Source organism: Phocoena sinus, chromosome 2 (assembly GCF_008692025.1).
Source record: "Phocoena sinus isolate mPhoSin1 chromosome 2, mPhoSin1.pri, whole genome shotgun sequence".
Taxonomy (NCBI): domain Eukaryota; kingdom Metazoa; phylum Chordata; class Mammalia; order Artiodactyla; family Phocoenidae; genus Phocoena; species Phocoena sinus.
In genome coordinates, this window is record NC_045764.1 from 25,726,598 (window position 1) to 25,747,575 (window position 20,978).

Consider the following 20,978-nt stretch of genomic DNA (forward strand, 5'->3'; position numbering starts at 1 on the left):
CAATCAGAGAAGAAAAGGAAATAAAAGGAATCCAAATCGGAAAAGAAGAAGTAAAGCTGTCACTGTTTGCAGATGACATGATACTATACATAGAGAATCCTAAAGATGCTACCAGAAAACTACTAGAGCTAATCAATGAATTTGGTAAAGTAGCAGGATACAAAATTAATGCACAGAAATCTCTGGCATTCCTATATACTAATGATGAAAAATCTGAAAGTGAAATCAAGAAAACACTCCCATTTACCATTGCAACAAAAAGAATAAAATATCTAGGAATAAACCTACCTAAGGATACGAAAGACCTGTATGCAGAAAATTATAAGACACTGATGAAAGAAATTAAAGATGATACAAATAGATGGAGAGATATACCATGTTCTTGGATGGGAAGAATCAACATTGTGAAAATGACTCTACTACCCAAAGCAATCTACAGATTCAATGCAATCCCTATCAAACTACCACTGGCATTTTTCACAGAACTAGAACAAAAAATTTCGCAATTTGTATGGAAACACAAAAGACCCCGAATAGCCAAAGCAATCTTGAGAACGAAAAAAGGAGCTGGAGGAATCAGGCTCCCTGATTTCAGACTATATTACAAAGCAACAGTAATCAAGACAGTATGGTACTGGCACAAAAACGGAAAGATAGATCAGTGGAACAGGATAGAAAGCCCAGAGATAAACCCACGCACATATGGACACCTTATCTTTGATAAAGGAGGCAGGAATGTACAGTGGAGAAAGGACAGCCTCTTCAATAAATGGTGCTGGGAAAACTGGACAGGTACATGTAAAAGTATGAGATTAGATCACTCCCTAACACCATACACAAAAATAAGCTCAAAATGGATTAAAGACCTAAATGTAAGGCCAGAAACTATCAAACTCTTAGAAGAAAACATAGGAAGAACACTCTATGACATAAATCACAGCAAGATCCTTTCTGACCCACCTCCTAGAGTAACGGAAATAAAAACAAAAATAAACAAACGGGACCTAATGAAACTTAAAAGCTTTTGCACAGCAAAGGAAACCATAACCAAGACCAAAAGACAACCCTCAGAATGGGAGAAAACATTTGCAAATGAAGCAACTGACAAAGGATTAATCTCCAAAATTTACAAGCAGCTCATGCAGCTCAATAACAAAAAAACAAACAACCCCATCCAAAAATGGGCAGAAGACCTAGATAGACATTTCTCCAAAGAAGATATACAGAATGCCAACAAACACATGAAAGAATGCTCAACATCATTAATCATTAGAGAAATGCAAATCAAAACTACAATGAGATATCATCTCACACCAGTCAGAATGGCCATCATCAAAAAATCTATAAACAATAAATGCTGGAGAGGGTGTGGAGAAAAGGGGACACTCTTGCACTGCTGGTGGGAATGTGAATTGGTTCAGCCACTATGGAGAACAGTATGGAGGTTCCTTAAAAAACTACAAATAGAATTACCATATGACCCAGCAATCCCACTACTGGGCATATACCCTGAGAAAACCAAAATTCAAAAAGAGTCATGTACCAAAATGTTCATTGCAGCTCTATTTACAATAGCCCGGAGATGGAAACAACCTAAGCGCCCATCATCGGATGAATGGATAAAGAAGATGTGGCACATATACACAATGGAATATTACTCAGCCTTAAAAAGAAATGAAATTGAGCTATTTGTAATGAGATGGATAGACCTAGAGACTGTCATACAGAGTGAAGTAAGTCAGAAAGAAAAAGACAAATACCGTATGCTAACACATATATATGGAATTTAAGGGAAAAAAAATGTCATGAAGAACCTAGGGGTAAGACAGGAATAAAGACGCAGACCTACTGGAGAACGGACTTGAGGATATGGGGAGGGGGAAGGGTGAGTTTTGACAGGGCGAGAGAGAGTCATGGACATATACACACTAACAAACGTAGTAAGGTAGATAGCTAGGGGGAAGCAGCCGCAAGGCACAGGGATATTAGCTCGGGGCTTTGTGACGGCCTGGAGGGGTGGGATAGGGAGGGTGGGAGGGAGGGAGGCGCAGTGGGGAGGACGTATGGGAACGTGTGTGTGTGTATGGCTGATTCGCTTTGTTATAGAGCAGAGGCTAGCACACCATTGTAAAGCAATTGTGCCCCAATAAAGATGTTAAAAATAAAATAAAATAAAATAAAGTGATGAAAGGGAAAAATCTACAACCAAATTACTCTACCAGCAAGGATCTCATTCAGGTTCGACGGAGAAATTAAAACCTTTACAGACAAGCAAAAGCTAAGAGAATTCAGCACCACCAAACCAGCTTTACAACAAATGCTAAAGGAACTTCTCTAGGCAGGGAACACAAGAGAAGGAAAACACCTATAAAAACAAACCCAAAACAATTAAGAAAATGGTACTAGGTACATACATGGCGATAATTACCTTAAATGTAAATGGATTAAATGCTCCAACAAAAAGACATAGACTGGCTGAAGGGATACTAAAACAAGACCTGTGTATATGCTGTCTACAAGAGACCCACTTCAGACCCAGGGACACATACAGACTGATAGTGAGGGGATGGAAAAAGATACTCCATGCAAATGGAAATTGAAAGAAAGCTGGAGCAGCAATTCTCATATCAGACAAAATAAACTTTAAAATAAAGACTATTACAAGAGACAAAGAAGGACACTACATAATGATCAAGGGATCAATCCAAGAAGATATAACAACTGTAAATATTATGCATCTGACATAGGAGCACCTCAATACACAAGACAAATGCTGACAGCCATAAAAGGGGAAATCAATAGTAACACAATAATAGTAGGGGACTTTAACACTCCACTTTCACCAACAGACAAATCATCTAAAATGAAAATAAATAAGGAAACACAAGCTTTAAATAACACCTTAAACAAGATGGACTTCACTGATATTTATAGGACATTCCATCCAACAACAACAGAATACACTTTCTTCTCAAATGCTCATGGAACACTCCCCAGGATACATCATATCTTGGGTCACAAATCAAGCCTTGGGAAATTTAAGAAAATTGAAATCGTATCCAGTATCTTTTCTGACCACAACTTTATGAGACTAGATATCAATTACAGGAAAAAAAAACTGTAAAAAATACAAACACATGGAGGCTAAACAACACGCTACTAAATAACCAAGAAATCACTGAAGAAATCAAAGAGGAAATAAAAAAATACCTAGAGACAAATGACAATGAAAACACGACCCAAAACCTATGGGATGCAGCAAAAGTTCTAAGAGGGAAGTTTACAGCAATACAATCCTACCTCAAGAAACAAGACAAATCTCAAATAAACAACCTAACCTTACACCTAAAGCAATTAGAGAAAGAAGAACAAAAAAACCCCCAAAGTTAGCAGATGGAAAGAAATCATAAAGATCAGATCAGAAATAAATGAAAAAGAAATGAAGGAAACAATAGCAAAGATCAATCAAACTAAAAGCTGGTTCTTTGAGAAGATAAACAAAATTGATAAACCATTAACCGGACTCATCAAGAAAAAAAGGGAGAAGACTCAAACCAACAGAATTAGAAATGAAAAAAGGAGAAGTAACAACTGACACTGCAGAAATACAACGGATCATAAGAGACTACTGCAAGCAACTGTATGCCAATAAAATGGACAACCTTGTAAGAAACGGACAAGTTCTCAGAAAAGCACAACCTTCCGAGACTGAACCAGGAAGAAACAGAAAATATAAACAGACCAATCACAAGCAGTGAAATTGAAACTGTGATTAAAATTCTTCCAACAAACAAAAGGCCAGGACCAGATGGCTTCACAGGCAAATTCTATCAAACATTTAGAGAAGAGCTAACACCTATCCTTCTCAAACTCTTCCAAAATATAGCAGAGGGAGGGACACTGCCAACCTCATTCTACGAGGCCACCACCATCCTGATACCAAAACCAGACAAAGATGTCACAAAGAAAGAAAACTACAGGCCAATATCACTAATGAACATAGATGCAAAAATCCTCAACAAAATACTAGCAAACAGAATCCAAGAACACATTAAAAGGATCATACACCATGATCAAGTGGGGTTTATCCCAGGAATGCAAGGATTCTTCAATATACACAAATCAATCAATGTGATACACCATATTAACAAATTGGAGGATAAAAACCATATGATAATCTCCATGGATGCAGAAAAAGCTTTTGAGAAAATTCAGCACCCATTTACGATATAAACTCTCCAGAAAGTAGGTAGAGAGGGAACCTCCCAAGAACTGAATCACAGAGCTACTCTACACCTTTCACAAAAGACCCTTTTAAGAATTACTTAAGGGAAAACAGAAGTAAGAGGGCGAGAGAGAGAGTGCACATGCACGCGTGCATGTGTGTATGAAAGAGACGGTGGAAAAGAACTGGAACAGAGCTCAGGACATGCAGTGTACCATGACATCTGAACAGACCTTTGTGCTCCACGTAATTCTGTTTTCTAAAAGCAGCTTCTGGTAGTCTGTTTTTCAAAGACGACACTTTCATTACATACTTAAAATCTAGTTCATGTGGTCTAAAAAACAAAATAACAATATCATGTAATGTAATAAACACTGAAACTACAGCTTCATCAGTTTTGGTTTTCTAATATAAAGCAAACAAAAATATTATAACCACGAAAAATTCTTAAATCTATAAACGCCAGATCAAATAATGTACATATTCATAAATATTATAGATTTTTGAGTATGTGACCTCATAAACCATGGTCTGCAAATGTGTTCCCATTTTCTGAATGCATGCATTTCTGTTATAACCAAAATATCCAGACATGTGGAAGAATTATGCATATTGGAATGAGAATCTTCTAGGAATTACACTACGTAAGAACTTTTGATAATATGGAACTGCCGACCATGCAGTGCCACAGGATGAACCGCAGCCAGACTTGCATCATTTCCCCTGACTACCTTTTCCTTCTTTAAAACTCATTTTTAAATACTTGCAGACTTACAGATGCCTCCTTTCCCCCCAAATAATTCTTAATATGTACCCTTAAGAAAAATATTTCCTTATATAGCCACAAAACAATTAGCAAAAATCAAGAAATTAACAATGATACAGGACAATTTTTTAACCTACAGACCTCATTCAAATGTTGCCAACTGTCTCACTAAGGTCCCTTGTAACAAAAGAAGGTACTTTTTTCTGGTTCGGGATCCAATCCAGGATGCCACATTGCATTTACGTTATGTCTCTTTAGTCTCCTTCAGTCTGCAACAATCTCTTAGTCTTTACCTTCAGTGACCGTGATATTTTTGAATAATATAGACCATTTATTTTGCAGAATGTCCCTCCATCTGGGCATGTCTAAGATTTCTTCCTGATTAGATTGGCAGGAGCACCACAGACTGATATCCTGTTATTCTCTGTGCATCATATCAGGAAGCACATGATGTTTATTCCTCTCCTGGTGACATTAACTTAACCACTTAGTTAAGATGGTATCTGTAGCTTCTTCCATTGTAAAGTCTTTATTTTTCTCTTTGCGAGATATGTAAATACCATCAAACTTTCACCTCCTACATCAAGCCTCCATTGATTATTATGATGTTGCCAAAATGTGATTTCCAAATTCCATCACTCTTTCTATACCTATTAGTTGCACTCTATAGTGAGAAAGAACTTTCCCTTCTCTCCCATTTATTTATTCACAGAATCCTTAATTTATTCTATGGGCTATAAATTCCCTCTCTCTTCTTAAAAAAGGCCAGTAGAAAGTAAATGATTTCTAATAGCACACCAGTTTTCATTTTATTTTTCAATTAAAGCATGTCTAACTTTCAACAGTTTTGGGTGCAAACTAAGAATAGATTAAACAAAAAGATATCACAAGATGCCCTTCACAGTTCTCTCTGCAGAAGCAAATACTGTAATTCATCATAATGTAAATACATGTAAAGGCTACTCCACTCTAGGAAAATCGAGTGAAAATTAAAAAACTAGATACTGCAAACCTTATAAAGATTCTAATAGAATTCAGCGGCTAGAATCTGTTGCATCTGTTATCTAGGCAAGTCCAAGTTGTTTCTTGGGGAAAGTCAAACTTCTAGCATCAAGTAAATTAATTTAGCCTGAGAGATCATTTTCCCATAAATGGATTAAGATACTAAAATATAAAAAGTGATTTGTCAAAGATTATAAAACTAACTTATTTCAAGGCAACGGTCAGATTTATATCTGAATTTAGGTCTCCTGTGTCATGGCCCTGTGCTCTATACATCTCCCCAAGAGTAATCTAAAACCAAGTACAGTTGCTGCATTTCACACCAGTGCCAACAAGCAAGACCTCAAAATGAGAATCAAAAAATTATACAAGCATCAGTAAAGGCACTTATTCAATACTTACAGTTGTTTTGGAACCAATATACCGTAAGAGGACCAAAGAGTTATATCACACATCAGACAGCCTTGAATAATTAATTTCCCTTTCCATGGATAGATAAGAACTGTAAGAAATGAGGGTAAGAAAGAAACTGATTATTTAATTTATGAACAAAACATTTACTTAAAGAAACAGCTAAAAGAACCAATTAAATAATTTCTTACCATCTTCTTTGAGTTCAAGTCTGGGGGAAAAAAAAGAAGCATATTTTATAAGAGCAAAGGAAAGAAATCCAGTAAAACAAAGTATGTACATAATTACTTACTTGCTTTTATGATTATGAGCTGGTGCTGCCATCTTTTTAGGTTCCCTGTACTGAAAAGCTACAATCACATAAGGACAGATCTGTCTGGGTCGCTCAATAACAGTGCTGCCTGAAAGTTCATAGAGGTAATACTGAAAGAAGCAAAATAAGTATTATCAGGGTAATACTACAGAATTCCACGTGCAGCTAGTTTATTTCAACCCCACCCAACCCCAAAATTTAACTAATTAGATTTAGAAATGATTTATTCCCAGGTGACTATACCTGATTCAGTTCAAAGGTGCGAAAATGACTTGTCTTGTGAGAAAACTTGTTAGTATTTACAGCCACGTGGCAATCATAGCCAGAAGATGGGCTGGTATAGTTAGTTGTATAATTCTCAGACACAAACTTGACTCTTCCCTAGAATGAAAATATTAAGACTAATCAAATGTTTTCAAATAGCAATAATCTTACTCTAGGATTTATTTAAAAGTAGCCTAATAAAGAACATATACACATGTTTGCTGTCAAGGTCCCGCCTCTTCATCAACAGGACCACCAAAGGCAATACTAAGAAGACAAATAATATAAATGTACTTCAGTGAGCAATCAAAACCTGTATTCTCTCCCCATCAAACAGCTTATGATGTTGCGCAGGGCTGGCTTCTAAGCAGTAAAGTAAGGAAGACTGAGAGCACATAGGCAAAAACTAAACAGCAGTATCCACCAGACAGGGTGGGATATGGGGGCACGAAACCAATGGCGAGGCACAATCTGACATAAGCAAAAAATGTCTGTTACCTGAGCTGCCAGGCACGTTGTCTGCGGCAGAACTACAGCACTTATCACAGAGCAGGAGAGGGAAGAGTAAGGGAGGGAAGCAGTGACTATGAGCCAATGCAATGCTACTTTCCCTCCAGTTCTTGGGGACAAGTTTTGGAATGTGAAGAGTTCACACTCTTAAAAAAATCAGTAGTGTTAGTTTTATAACCAAAGAACTTAAGATAGTAGGAAAGCTAAAACAAAAGCAAAACCAAAACAAGACCACAGAATATGTCCTCAAAAAGCCCCCCAATCTCTAAAATTAGAGTTTTCCTACTATTTGAGTGAAAATTCTAATTGCGTGATTCATTTATACTGGACTATTTAAGGGCATTTAAAAATTTCTGAGATCATCAGTTGCAGGTGCCCCATGAAACTGTGAACAAGGTCTCAATGTTTTAGGGGTTAAAAAAATATATAAAGGTTTCTCATTTTGACAATTTAAATCAATGAATGTTGCTTTCTAAATTCATCTCTTATAACTGAAATCACACTGCTTTATAAGCAGCTACTTGTTTTCTGTTATTTACTATTTAAAAAGTGGCATTGTGGGACAGGGTGAGAGGAAAGCTTTTCACTGAATACCTGTTGTATTATTTTGAAGCTTTTTTTAAAAAAAACATATTCATAGATCATCTATAAAATGAATTTTAAAAAAAGCTTTGTCCGTAAAGGAAAGCAAAAAGCAGTTATTTTTTCTGACTTTAGATAGCTGTCTTTGGCAAGGACTATGTGTAGCAAATGATCTGCAAAGAACATTATCACAGACTGATAATCTTTCATTTTTAAAAGAAAAATTACATAGAAGCACATTTAGTCTTTACCTTAATTAGATTAAAAATTACAACATAACCAGACTTCCCATGATACCAAGGTCTTGCATGAAGATAGTCTGAGTATTTGGAAATGTATACACCTATAAAAGTATAAAAATAGATTAATTTACACTTTAAAAAGATTATTTACACATGGGTTACCTTTAACTGAACAAGACAACACAAAAGACAAATAAATGCTAACATTAAAAAACTATTTTGAAACTGCTTACCTTTTACAAACTATCTGAGATATTCTAAAGGTATGGAAACATTAGAGCTAAGATACAATACATCTGTTCGACAACCAATTTTCTATTTGGGTATGGTAAGTGAAAAGGGATAAGAGTATCACATTTTTGGAAAAGTCTTCGTGAGTCTGTTTTTTCTCCATGCAATCATTCAGTGAAAAGGTCTATAGTAATCTGATTCTCAAGTTATTTTTTGCAAAAGATCTCAGTAAGTACTCATATTTAAGAATGTGTGCTGAGGTCTACTACACTGCAGCTGTGTGCCAGGCAGCAGTGCCACAAAGGGAAATACAACGAGGTCCTGCCTTCAAGCAGCTTATTCTGCCCGGCTGTGAATTCCAGGGAGGCGGGGGTTATATCTGTTTTGTTCACCACTGTAGCCACATCACAGCCCACTGCAGCTTAATAGAGAAGTGAGTCTCAAGAGGGGAGAGACTCCTTTAAGTTACGACAGGAGAAGAGGATCCCCACACGGCAGCAGCAGTGAGAATGAGGAGGAAAGGACACATTTCAGAGATATTCCTGAAGTATCTCTTTTGAAATATAAAAGACAATGGTGAGGACATGGATATAGCAGACAGAGCAATAAACTTGTGGCCAGAAGATTGGGTTCCAGCTCCAGGTTTTTCACTTACTGCTAATAACCATGTGACTGAGGAGTACGTCACTTAAGCGGGCAGGGTGGGCATGAGTATAGATACATAAATCACAGGGTTCTCAGGAAGATTTAAAAAGATCCATAAACTTTTAAAACTATAATACACTACAGTAATATAAAGGATTACTTTCATACACAGAACTATCCATTTCTATTTGAGCCCAAAACTACAGAACACACACAGGCAGTAGTGCTATTTTATTATTACCCCCAGTACATGTGATGAAGAAGATTGTGTATTTATAGGAGCAATCCAGCCTCTATCTACTCCACCACCCTACTGAAGCCAGCCTCTCAAACATCAACAATAAACTCATGTGATTGCAGTAAAGCACAAAAATGGCCTTAATTTTTAGAGATGTAAGCTGAGGTGTTTGCTTGTAATTCACTTTCACAATTTTCAGAAAAAAAAAAACTTTTTTAAACAAATGAAGAGAATAATGCAAAACATTATCTGTTAAACGTAGGTGATAGGTATATTATACTATGCTCTCTACTTTTTCTATCTTAGCATTTTTCATAATGAAAAGAAGGGGGGGTTAAAAAGAGTAGGGGAGAAGGAAAAAAAGGTTTTAGGTAAACTGTTATTGGGGTTATGAACTTATCCCCTTTCATGTCCTTTAGAAGAGCTGAATATAAGTTTAAAAAAGCATTTGTTTTACACAGAGTTACCATATGAGCCAGCAATTCCACTCCTAGGTGTAAACCCAACAGAAATGAAAAAACATGTCCACATAAAGACCTGTACAAGAATGTACATAGTAGCATTTTTTATAATAGCCAAAAAGTAGAAACAACCAAATGTCCATCAAGTACTGAATGGATAAAGAAAATGTGGTACAGTGGAATATTATTCAGTCAAAAAAGGAATGAAGTATATGCTACAACATGGATGAATCTCAAAAACACTAAGCTAAGTAAAAAAGTTAGTCACAAAAGGTCATACACGATTCCATCTACGTGGAATGTCTGGAATAGGCCAATCCATAGGGGCAAAAAGTAGAGTACTGGTTGCTTAGGCTGGTGGGAGTGGGGAGTGACTGATGAAAATGGTCTAAAATTGATTGTGCTGATGGCTGCATATTCATTTTAGTGAATATGCTAAAAAAATTGTATACTTTAAACAGGTGAAATGAATGGTATGTGAATGTTATCTCAATAAAGTTGTTATTTAAAAGAAATGGTCAGCAAGAATGTAGCCATGAAGCCCAGTAATCCTTCTCAGTGCTGATCTCCAACTTCTGTAGCATCTGACACTGCTAACACCCCTCCTTACAGCCTTCTGTTCTCTGTGAAACTCCACCTCCTGATTCTTCATCCCCTGGACTGCTCTCAACTCCCTCTTCCTAGCCTTGCCCCGTGGCCCCATCCCTTGCTCCCATAACCACCTGAAAGTTCTGGTCTTGCCATCTTTGCTGTCCCATGTAACAATGATTTTGGCTTCAACTAACACCCACCCACTGCCACCTTGAACCCCAACCTCCAGTTCTAATCCCTTTTCCAACTATTTTTACCACCAGCAGGACAGCTTTCAGAAACACTTATGACCACCTCATTATTTCTCAAATTTAGCTCACTGAAGTGGTAGTGTTCATTTAGGTGTAAGCTCCAAGCTAAGCACTTGACACAGTCTCATGTAATCCTCACAGCAAATCTAGATGATAGTTTTATCTATTTTACAGATGAGGAAAGTGAAGCTTAAAGAAATTAGTGCTAATCCACATTCTTGACAATAAGATTACCTTTCTCTTTTAACTCAACAGCTTCCCTACAATTTCCTCTCCTCCCTGTCTCTCTTCTACTGACAATATCAGTGCAGTGTAAGTTACCTTACATTTGATTCTTTGTTACTCCTCACATTCCACAGTTGCCAAGGTGTGTCAGTTCCATCTGTTATGTGTTCCTACTGCCATTATGATAATTCAGAAGAAATCCTCACTAGCCCCAGATGACTGCACTAAACTCTTGGCACTGAAAGATACCTTCAGTACCTTTTCTAGTCCAACCATCCTTTTAAAAAAGATAACTCCTATTAGAAAACCTTAAGTCTTAGACTCAAAGCTCATTTATATGTTGAAAGGTCTGCTTCCAGAGATTACTGTTTATCATCAATGAAACTAGCATTTAACATAGGTATCTTATGTAACTAACTAAACCCCACTTCACCTTGTAAAAGAGATTCCTTTTCCTTACAGACGTACCTTTCCCTGGGTCACCCAGAGTGGTGATAGCACTGCTGCCAACACAGAGTCCACGCTGACATACCAACTTTGCCTTAAACAAAAGATCGTACTTTGCTTATCATATCGTTCTTGGGAGGGTCAATGAAATAACTCTATAATCTATATACAAACTTTCAATACAGAATCTGTACATTGTATGCATTCATGGCACAAAGCAAGCTTATGTAAGGCAACTGTGTTTTAGTTAATATTAACAGTTCAAACTTTTTCGTGAAATTTTATTATTTCTGTTAACAAAAATGTCACCAGCAAAACCAAATTAAACAAGCTCACAGATAAGTCCTCTCTTGAACATTTCTTTTTCAATTACAGCTTGGGAATCACTAAGTTTGAAAATGTCTTATCCGCAAATGCTTTTTTTTTTTTTTTTTTAGTATGAATCCATAACATATCTTATTTGGAAGTTAAATAAACTCTCTAGTATTACTATATAATCCATAAGTTATATGGTAATGTTAATTATTCTTTAGCAAATCTATCCCTGTTCTTTAAAAATCATGACCTCAACCGAAATACTACCTTTGAATTACTTTAAGTTGGATTATAGATCTCTAGCATTGCTGAACTGTATCTAGAAGCCACACACATCTCTGGAGACATACCTGCACACAGTAGTTTCCTTCTCCACAATTTAGGTACAACCAACAATATGGATGTTCAATTTTCAAAATAAGGCATGAAACAATTCCAAGTAACTAGAATGCTGAACGTGTTCATCTTGTCCCCAAAATCATGTAATTTAAACTTGAAAAACCTCCACAAGAAATAGAAAATATCTATCTAAACAATGATCGAGAATAGAAAATATCCATTCACTCCATTGAAAGTCATTATTAATACTTAAGAAATCTGTATTAATCAAAATCTCACCACGAGCTTACAAATGTATTCAAGATAAAACTAAAGAAAACCTATGGAAAGTTGTAGAAATCCAATCTCTTTCATGACAAGCTTTCACTGTCATTTACATTGCCACCAAACTAACAAAAAAGACTGATGAACTGGTAATCTTACAAACTTTATAGACCTAAAATACCAATATTTAACTTTAATGATATAATTAATTTTGTACATTAACATCACAAAATTACTTTTCTACGATCGAATTCCCTTACCTGATTTTCAGTTTCAAACAGAAGAAACCCGTAAGTTTCTTGAAGTTCTTCGTGAGTATAGTTACTTGCTTTTTTTTCTTGGTAAAAAGTTTTGTACTGTATAAGGAGAGAATAATCAAATGTTATAAACATGTTATTTTGCCTTGAAAATTAATTTTTAAAAATGCATCATCTGAATTCCTCCTGTTAAAAGACTAATGAAATTTATTATTTTTCTATTCCCTAGAATATATTATAATTACCTTTCAAGTGACTATTTCCAAGGATCTTTTATTTCAGCTGAAATGTGATAGCTAAAAAGAACTAGGCTTATATATCAAAAATAATGGGTCTATTTCTTTAAAACTAAAATCAAACAAACACACAGACACAGTGTGTACCAAGCACCTCACCTCATTTAAGAAAATGTCATTTTTCACCAAAGTCACTTGACTGTACTGAAAACCATGCTCAGATGCAGAGTCCAAGTAAGAAGTATGGAGAATTGAAACTGCCCTCTGGAAGAGAGAGTCTGAACTCAAGGACACTGTCTCAAAAACTGTAAAACACAAACAAAAATAATGCAACTGTTTAAGATAACCAAAGGATGGGGAAAAGTGGCACACTAAATACCACTGAATACTGATACAGGAAATATATCATCTATGATAATAGGAAATAATCATCTATTTCCTTATTGCATAATTAAGACATTTACAATGTGTTTTGGCTACCATATCTGGACTATCTTAAAAGATCTCACATGTGAAAATAACCTCAATGGATTATAACTGAGGGTGAATTACTTTTAATGCAAGAATAAATCCCTTTTGGTTTAAAGCTGGGTGCTGTAACCATACTGGGTAAAAGCAGATGCAACTGTAGTGTCAAACTGGTGGTCAGCAACTGCTTAGACCAATGCTTCTCATTCTTACATTTTTTTAACCCTAAGCCACATTTTGATAAACTTACCCTTCCTGTCTTCTCACCAAATCCCCAAGGAAGTCTGTTAGGTTCCTTGGAAGGAGCCTACTACTGCACACTCAGCACACACATTAGAAATCATGTTTCTTTGGGGCTTCCTCACCAGCCTGTACATGTCTATTAAAATTTACTTCTTATGGGCTGTATTATAAAATCATCATTTTACAAAAATAAAACTTCATTACTTTTTTTGAAAGTGCTTTTTTCAAACCATACCCATGTGTTATCCCAAAGATGCTGGTATACCCCTCCCATGAGAGGCATGCTTCCTAATTGAGAACTACTGACTCAATCCAGTAATTCTCTTGATTGAGCCCTTGTGTTTTTTGATTTTACCAGTCCTCACTTAGCAAGAACTGAGCCTAATGAGTTCTCATAACATTTAACTATTTGATTTGTTTACTCCTTTCTATTTACATCCTCTCTATTCTCTTTAACAAGGTTGGGGGGAGGATACACACTGATTATTTGTAAATAATAGAGAGAATAATTTATGTAAGACTGGAAGTTTGGGCCTTACAGTATAAATAAGTACATTAATATGGCTTCCTACTTATACCAGGACTCTGCCAATTACACTAAAGTTCAAAAGTTAAAGAAAACATAAGCTTTTTAATTAAAATTAATTTATGAACAACAGATTAAAAAACCCTAGACTATTACAGAAATCAAAACAAACATTTCAGTAAAATTCATTTGGACTAAACTGTCCTAATGCTTCAATTCCCAAGGTAATCTAAAAATGATTTTGATAATAATACTTCATAGTATCAAAAATAAAAGATTATAAATAGCAAGGAAAGAAAGAAAAGAGGATGAAACACTTAAGAATATTCTGAAGTTGGCACATCTGATCTATATCGATTGTATCTTACTTTTATTTTTCCTCAGTTTCACCGTCTCTCTTTCAATATCAGTATACCAGTGCTGTGAAAAATATGGATATTCTAACGATATTCAAATAGCAAAACACCAGTGATAACAATTAAAAAATTATGGCTTTCTTTAGCTACTTCCTCAAAACAAACTGGGAAGCCTATGCACTTGCAAACTCCTTTTACAAATAATCTGTACAGCTAGCTCAAATGTAAGTCAGGATTCCTTTAAAAATTATAATTTTGGAAACCTAGTATTTAATTTTTTTTAAAGGCAATATAATATTATACTATGAGGCTCAATATTTGTGAAAGATGTTGCTTACAAGTGAAAGAAATAAAAGTTGTCATAGCTTTGGAAATGACCAATCTATGATTATCAACTTCCCTAAATTCTGCAAGATGTTAATAGATTATAAGTTTCAGAAGTACTGAATACTACATATATCCCCAATTTTGAGCGTCAACGCACAATAATAAACTGAAAACTGTGAGAAATAATGCAATTTAAAAGACCCTATCTAATACAACGTGGGGAGTACTGCTCCCAATAAAGCTAGGACTAATGGTAATGATTTAAGATAAACAAGGAGGAACAAGTAAGAAATGACTTATTTCGTACTTTTATACTGTAACTTCTAAAACTATTTATTTATGGTTAAAAATGCTTCCTCTTTATGTCAGCACTCTCCAAATAGCCATATGTTAGAAAAGTAATAATATTACTGTTGGCAGAAGGAAAAGCATATCAAAAGAGAAGTTAATGGAAAACCACAGTAAACCCTGAATCTTTCATGACTTCATAATAAATGACCTCAATTATACTCTCAAGAAAGCACAAGTTTCCTGCTCTATAAGTAAGGACATAATGAGAATTTTATTGATAAATCATTTGACATTGCCTCTTCCCACACAATGCGCTTTCATTTAACCACCTAAAACAAGTGTACAAAACGAGGAGCATCAAATAAATGGATAGTTTCATTTTTTGCTGAGCAATGCACATGCTCTAGTTAAACAATCAAGATGATGAGAATATTAAGAGAAAGAAGAGGGGGCTATTCCACAAAGAAATCTAAAGCAACATCTAAGAAGGTAACTTGAAAAGTACCTGTCTGTAAAGCATAAAGAGTATCCCTTACGGTTTAAGTGATCAACAAAGAGCACATGGAAAAAACTGAAGTTGAATCAAAATGGCTCTGAAAACTGAGTTAATATTCTTTCCTGTAGCACCTGGCTTTGAGCACGTTTCTCTGCCATTTGTGGATTGGATCTTAAAAGTTAGGTCAAGCTTGGGTTTCCCTGGTGGCACAGTGGTTGAGAGTCCGCCTGCCGATGCAGGGGACATGGGCTCCTGCCCCGGTCCGGGAAGATCCCACATGCCGCGGAGCGGCTGGGCCCGTGAGCCATGGCCGCTGAGCCTGTGTGTCCGGAGCCTGTGTTCCGCAATGGGAGAGGCCACAACAGTGAGAGGCCTGCGTACCGCCAAAAAAAAAAAAAAAAAGTTAGGTCAAGCTTGACACAACAAGTTGGATTCTGCTCAAAGCGCCCTGCATCAATCTCCCCCATCTCAAAATCCATGACAGGGATACTGAGTGTCTGATTTCGGGACACTTTTTTCTCTCTTTATAACTTCTAATAAGAGAGATAAAAACATTATAAACCAGTTTCTGATGCTATACCACAGGTATCTATTTTCCATTCTATAAGCATCTGGTCTGAAAGCAAATAATGAGATGAACAAACGTCAACAACTTAGGTGTCACAGTAATCTAACAGAATCTAGTCACTTCTACATCTCCCCCAGACTTACATGACCACAACTCCTGTTTGTGAATTAAGCAATAGCACTTATCAAAGACAGAAACACTAAGAACCCAACAATATGTGCCATTAAAGGCCCTTATTAGTAGAAGGCAACCTACACCTTTTAATACTCTCCATGCCTATATACTTTATCTCCTCTAAGTAGGTCATTTGACAGTTGTTGAAGGAACAGCCCATTCTTTAATCACCTAATCCTAAAATGTACTGCCAGTTTAAGATATATACAACTTTTTTAGAACACAATTTGGCAGAAAGTAACAAAAACTTAAATGGGCATACCAAATAACCATTCCATTTCTGGGAATCTATTCCTCAGAAATACTAGCATAAGTGCAGGGGTTATATGTCCAAGGGTGTTCCATGCACCAACACCTATAACAGCAAAAACACTGGAGACAACCTAAATTGCCATCAATAGGGAAACACCTTGCAATTACTAAATAAAAACAAAGTAAATCTGTATATACTGACGTACAAAGATATCTATTGTATACTACTGAGTGAATAATATGTATTATCTGTCATTTTGGTAAAAAAAAACATAAAAAATTATGTGTTTGGAAGTATACAGAAAAAGATGTAGAAAAGATGGGAAATCCAACCGTTAACAGTATATACACCAATGGTGATTGGGGAGTGGACAAAAAGGAGAACTTATACTTTTGCCTTATATATATCACTACAATTTAGATTTTTCTTACATAAGCATGTATTACTTCTACTATTTAAAATATCTCAATTTAAAATCAAGTAAAATAAATCATAATTTCAAAGAAATACAAATAGAGGAGTGTGACAATTTCTCTTGAACACACACACCCTTTCTGATGCAATTTGCAAACTTAATCACCTATCAATTTTGGACTAATAATTATAAGAAATCTGTAGCTACTGGAAGTTATAATTTTTAAAAAAGTCCTTTCATTTTACATGATCTAAATTAAAATCTAAAAAACTGTACTGTGCAACTTTGGATTCATTAGTAATAGCTTAGAGCATTTAGTTTAATACCCACTCTTCTCTGATATGAACCTTGTCTCGGTCTCCTCTACCAGGGAATGTAGCTGGGAGGGTGATCTTAATTCATTTTCACCAAGTATACCCCCAGAATTCTTGACATAGTCCTGTTCTCTGCTAATGTCATAAATGCTAAAATGAAAAAAGAAAAAATTAAATCATAAAGTGAATAGTTCTATTTCAGGCATATCTACTATATAAATAAATGTTTACTGAGCATCTAGTTTGCATTAGGTACAATTTTGTAATGTTTCCCTTCTTTGTCAAGTCTCCAGAGCTAAAGGCTAAATTTGCTGTATAAGAAGTAGTAACACACATAAATTGAAGTGGTTTTCCCCCAATTCTTTAATTTCTAAAGAAAATTTTCTTCACAGAGATAAACAGGGATCAATTTTGCCTCATTGAAAAAAAACTTTCAAAATGCACAGATTATAGAACCACACCCATGTTCTACTGGCTGGAAATAATAAAATCAAATAGAACACAAATAAAACCTCTCCCCACCCCTAAATAAGTAATATTTGATTCACCCTTCATTAAACAAAACTATTAGTGATGACTATTATGTATCTAGTACTATGCTATACCCTGGATTTTATCAAGACAAACGAGAAAAAGTCTCTATGATGAAAGTGTCCGGGTGGCCTGGAGATCTTAGAATGTGCTCACAAAATACTCCTAGAGTGAGCGTGTGACCTTTGGAAAGCAAGGGCTGTATCTCCTGGTGACAGTGGTCTCAAAGAGGAAAGCAGAGCTGGAAGTAAAGACCCTCCCAAACCAGATTACACTTGCAACTTAGAAAAGGAGTAGCAACAAAGGCACCATATTTTTAAAAACAATCCTCAGCTTCAGGAGCAGAGGAGGGAGCCCTTAAGCCTGAGAACTGCTCTGTTGCATCCGTACACTGGGCTCAAACACATCTTCAGAGCTAGAATATGATGAAGGCAGGGAGAGTGCATCTTTTCCTTTGTCCTTGGTGAGAAAGCTTTCCCAGAATTCTCTCTGCAGGCACCCCATTCTCACCTCATTGGCCAGAACTGAGTCACACGTTTATTCCTAAAACAATCACTAACCAAAGAGAGTGGAATTACCATAATGAGCTTAGAGTAACTAATAGTCACACAGCCCCCCACTCTCACCCGCCCAAGCTGCTCCTGAAGCATGGGATCACCCCAAGAGCTAGACAAAATTGTGGTTTGGGGGAAGGGAAGAAAAAGGGAGGTGATTACTGGGAAGGCAGTCAACAACATTATCACACTAAGGTCTCAACAAGTTAGTGGTAGGTCTGCACTAGAATCCTGGTCTCCTGAATCCCAATTTAATTCTCCCCTCTTGACATAATGAATGATATAATCAATATTGCTACTTTTTCTAAAGAATCTTAAATATATTCACACAGTTCTACCTCAAATCCTTTTTAATCTCTAAGGCTACTATTTAATCTCTAAGGCTACTGCTGAGGTCGATTCAATACAAAGGAAGGTAGTGAGTTGTAGCTGCTGGACAAACTGGGAAAAACATTTACAACAACTATTTTCAGACTTTGAACAAGAGATAGCCCAGCACTTTGATCCCTGAACTGAAAGAAAGTGAACAAACAAGCTTTCTGACTGGATGCATGTATTGCACCATGGGTGGGAAGGGAGAACCCCACATAGAATGATGGTATTGTTGAGCTAAGGAAACAGAAATTTGAGTTTCAAGAAACTAAGGTGGTTTGAATTTTTGGGACAGTACACAAGGAGGAGAAAGATATGTGAAGAACCCCAGAAATTTGCATAGGGGTTCACTAAAGTCTGACTGAATACTAAGTTTCACATGTATAGCGAGAGACTCCAAGAGGTCAGGAAAAGAACTCCCAGAAAAAGACTCCTGGGGAGCTGTAGAATTACCAAGTACCAGAGCTCACACAGCCTTGGAAGACATTTGAGTTATGACCTACCAGAGGGGAAAGAAAGACCTTGCTGAACACCTGGGGCATTCAGGAGAAACCCCTGAAAGCCTTGCCTTAGTAGGTTAGCACAAAAAATAGTAGCCTTAGAGATTAACAAAAAAATAGATAAATGAATTACTACATAATAAGTATTTTGGGAACAATTCTTTTAAAGTTCAGGAAAAATTTACCTTAGATTCTACACATAGCAACAAATTCCAGATGGGTTAAAGACTTAACAGAACAGAACAAAACAGAATAATATACATATTCTGGCTCTTGGTGGGTAAATACATTCAGAATATTGAAGATAAAAGAAATACTCTAAGAGAATATATTTCTGAATATATAAAAACTTAAAAAAGCTTTTCTACAAGAAAATGTTGAAATCAAGCAACAGAGTGGAGAAAAATTATAACATAGTAAGCTAATAATAAGGAAATGTTTGCTTTCTAATATATTTAGTAAATACTTGCATACACACATATATGTGTGTATATATGCATACAGATATAGATATAAATACATCTATACATAAGTATATAAATATATGGTATATACATATATAAATATAAATTTTAAAATATAGTCTATACTCAGATCTAGATGATCCTTTGTTAAGGAAGAAATATTGAAGAAAATACAAACATACAAACACACGGCATTGTCATAGGGAAAAACATAACATCCCCTGGGCAAATATATTCATTAAAAAATGTACTGCACTTAGTAAAAAATGGAAGAAACTTGCAAGAAAAATGCAAGAGCCTAATTTTGGTAGACAAGTGGCAAAAAGGTTATAAACACATATTGCTAATAGGCTTGAAATGTCACTTCCAGGCCTGGGGCGATGAATTTCCCCGCGCTTGGGATTCGGATAGACGGGGTTCAAACCCTTGTGGGTACAGCGCCGGACTGGTGGTAAAGACTCAGTCTTAGGGGAGACCTCTCCTGGTCTGATCTCTGCTAGTCCTTATGTGTTTCCAGATGGGATCATTCCTGATATTTTTACTTTTCAGCTCAAACTAACTTCTGCATTTAGGCTCAGTACAGGTCCCGTGATGTGGCTGCAATCGATTACTCAATTGCCCACTTGGAATCATTTGTAAACAGAGTCTTCATTTCTGTCATGATACTTCAAAAGGCGTGGTGTATGCGTGCGTTTTAACGAACCTGAACAATTTGGAATTTATGATTTCTCTGGAAAGATGAAAGAAACAGGGGTATGCCAACTCGGGTTGGAAGTCTGTAGTTAAAATGAAAGTATGGGGGGAGGGGCGGGGAGGCTCTGGAGCTTTGCGAGGTCGATTCAGTACAAAGGAAGGTAGTGAGGTGTAGCAGCTGGACACTTTTGCACACGGACACTTAGACACGTGGACACGTTTTACACACGGACACAGGACATGTTCTGCACGTGGACATATGGGCGCAATTTGCATGCACATACATATTTTGCACACGGACGCTGATTTTGCCCGTGGATACTTGGACATGTGGAAATGTTTTGCACACGGACACTTGTTCTGCACTTAGACACGTTTTGCACACTGACACGGACGCGTTGTGCACATGGACATACGGGCACGTTTTGCATGTGGACATATTTTGCACCTGGACACGTGTTTTGCAGAGGGACGTATGGACACGTTTTGCACACTGACACCCTCTGCACATGGACACACGGCACGGTTTGCCCAAGAACAAATATTTTGCACATGAACACGTTTGCCTAGCAAACACCAGCGGCGAGCGCGGAGTCAGACGCAGGTCCTGAGCTGGGG

The 20,978-nt window shown here is 36.4% G+C and overlaps 1 protein-coding gene across 1 annotated transcript; it reads right to left on the bottom strand.

Moving 5' to 3' along the window:
- Window positions 1-4,285: 4,285 nt before the first annotated feature.
- On the bottom strand, window positions 4,286-18,292 carry TASOR2 (transcription activation suppressor family member 2). Its single transcript, XM_032621671.1, has 12 exons — window positions 18,288-18,292; window positions 17,263-17,396; window positions 12,975-13,120; window positions 12,583-12,678; window positions 11,426-11,498; window positions 8,325-8,416; window positions 6,961-7,098; window positions 6,697-6,827; window positions 6,596-6,615; window positions 6,396-6,495; window positions 4,441-4,559; window positions 4,286-4,296 (listed from the first exon to the last, which is right to left on the bottom strand). Exons 1-12 carry the CDS (start codon window positions 18,290-18,292, stop codon window positions 4,286-4,288), a joined length of 1,065 nt encoding a protein of 354 aa, XP_032477562.1.
- Between the last annotated feature and the right edge of the window lie 2,686 nt (window positions 18,293-20,978).

Bases quoted from the DNA above. Each gene is read 5' to 3' on its own strand.
- TASOR2 (XM_032621671.1), bottom strand. The intron at 12,679-12,974 runs GTGAGGTGCTTG...CTCCTTATACAG, and splicing joins ATGACATTTTCTTAAATGAG to TACAAAACTTTTTACCAAGA. The intron at 11,499-12,582 runs GTAAGGGAATTC...CTTTTGTTTAAG, and splicing joins TGTTTGAAACTGAAAATCAG to GCAAAGTTGGTATGTCAGCG.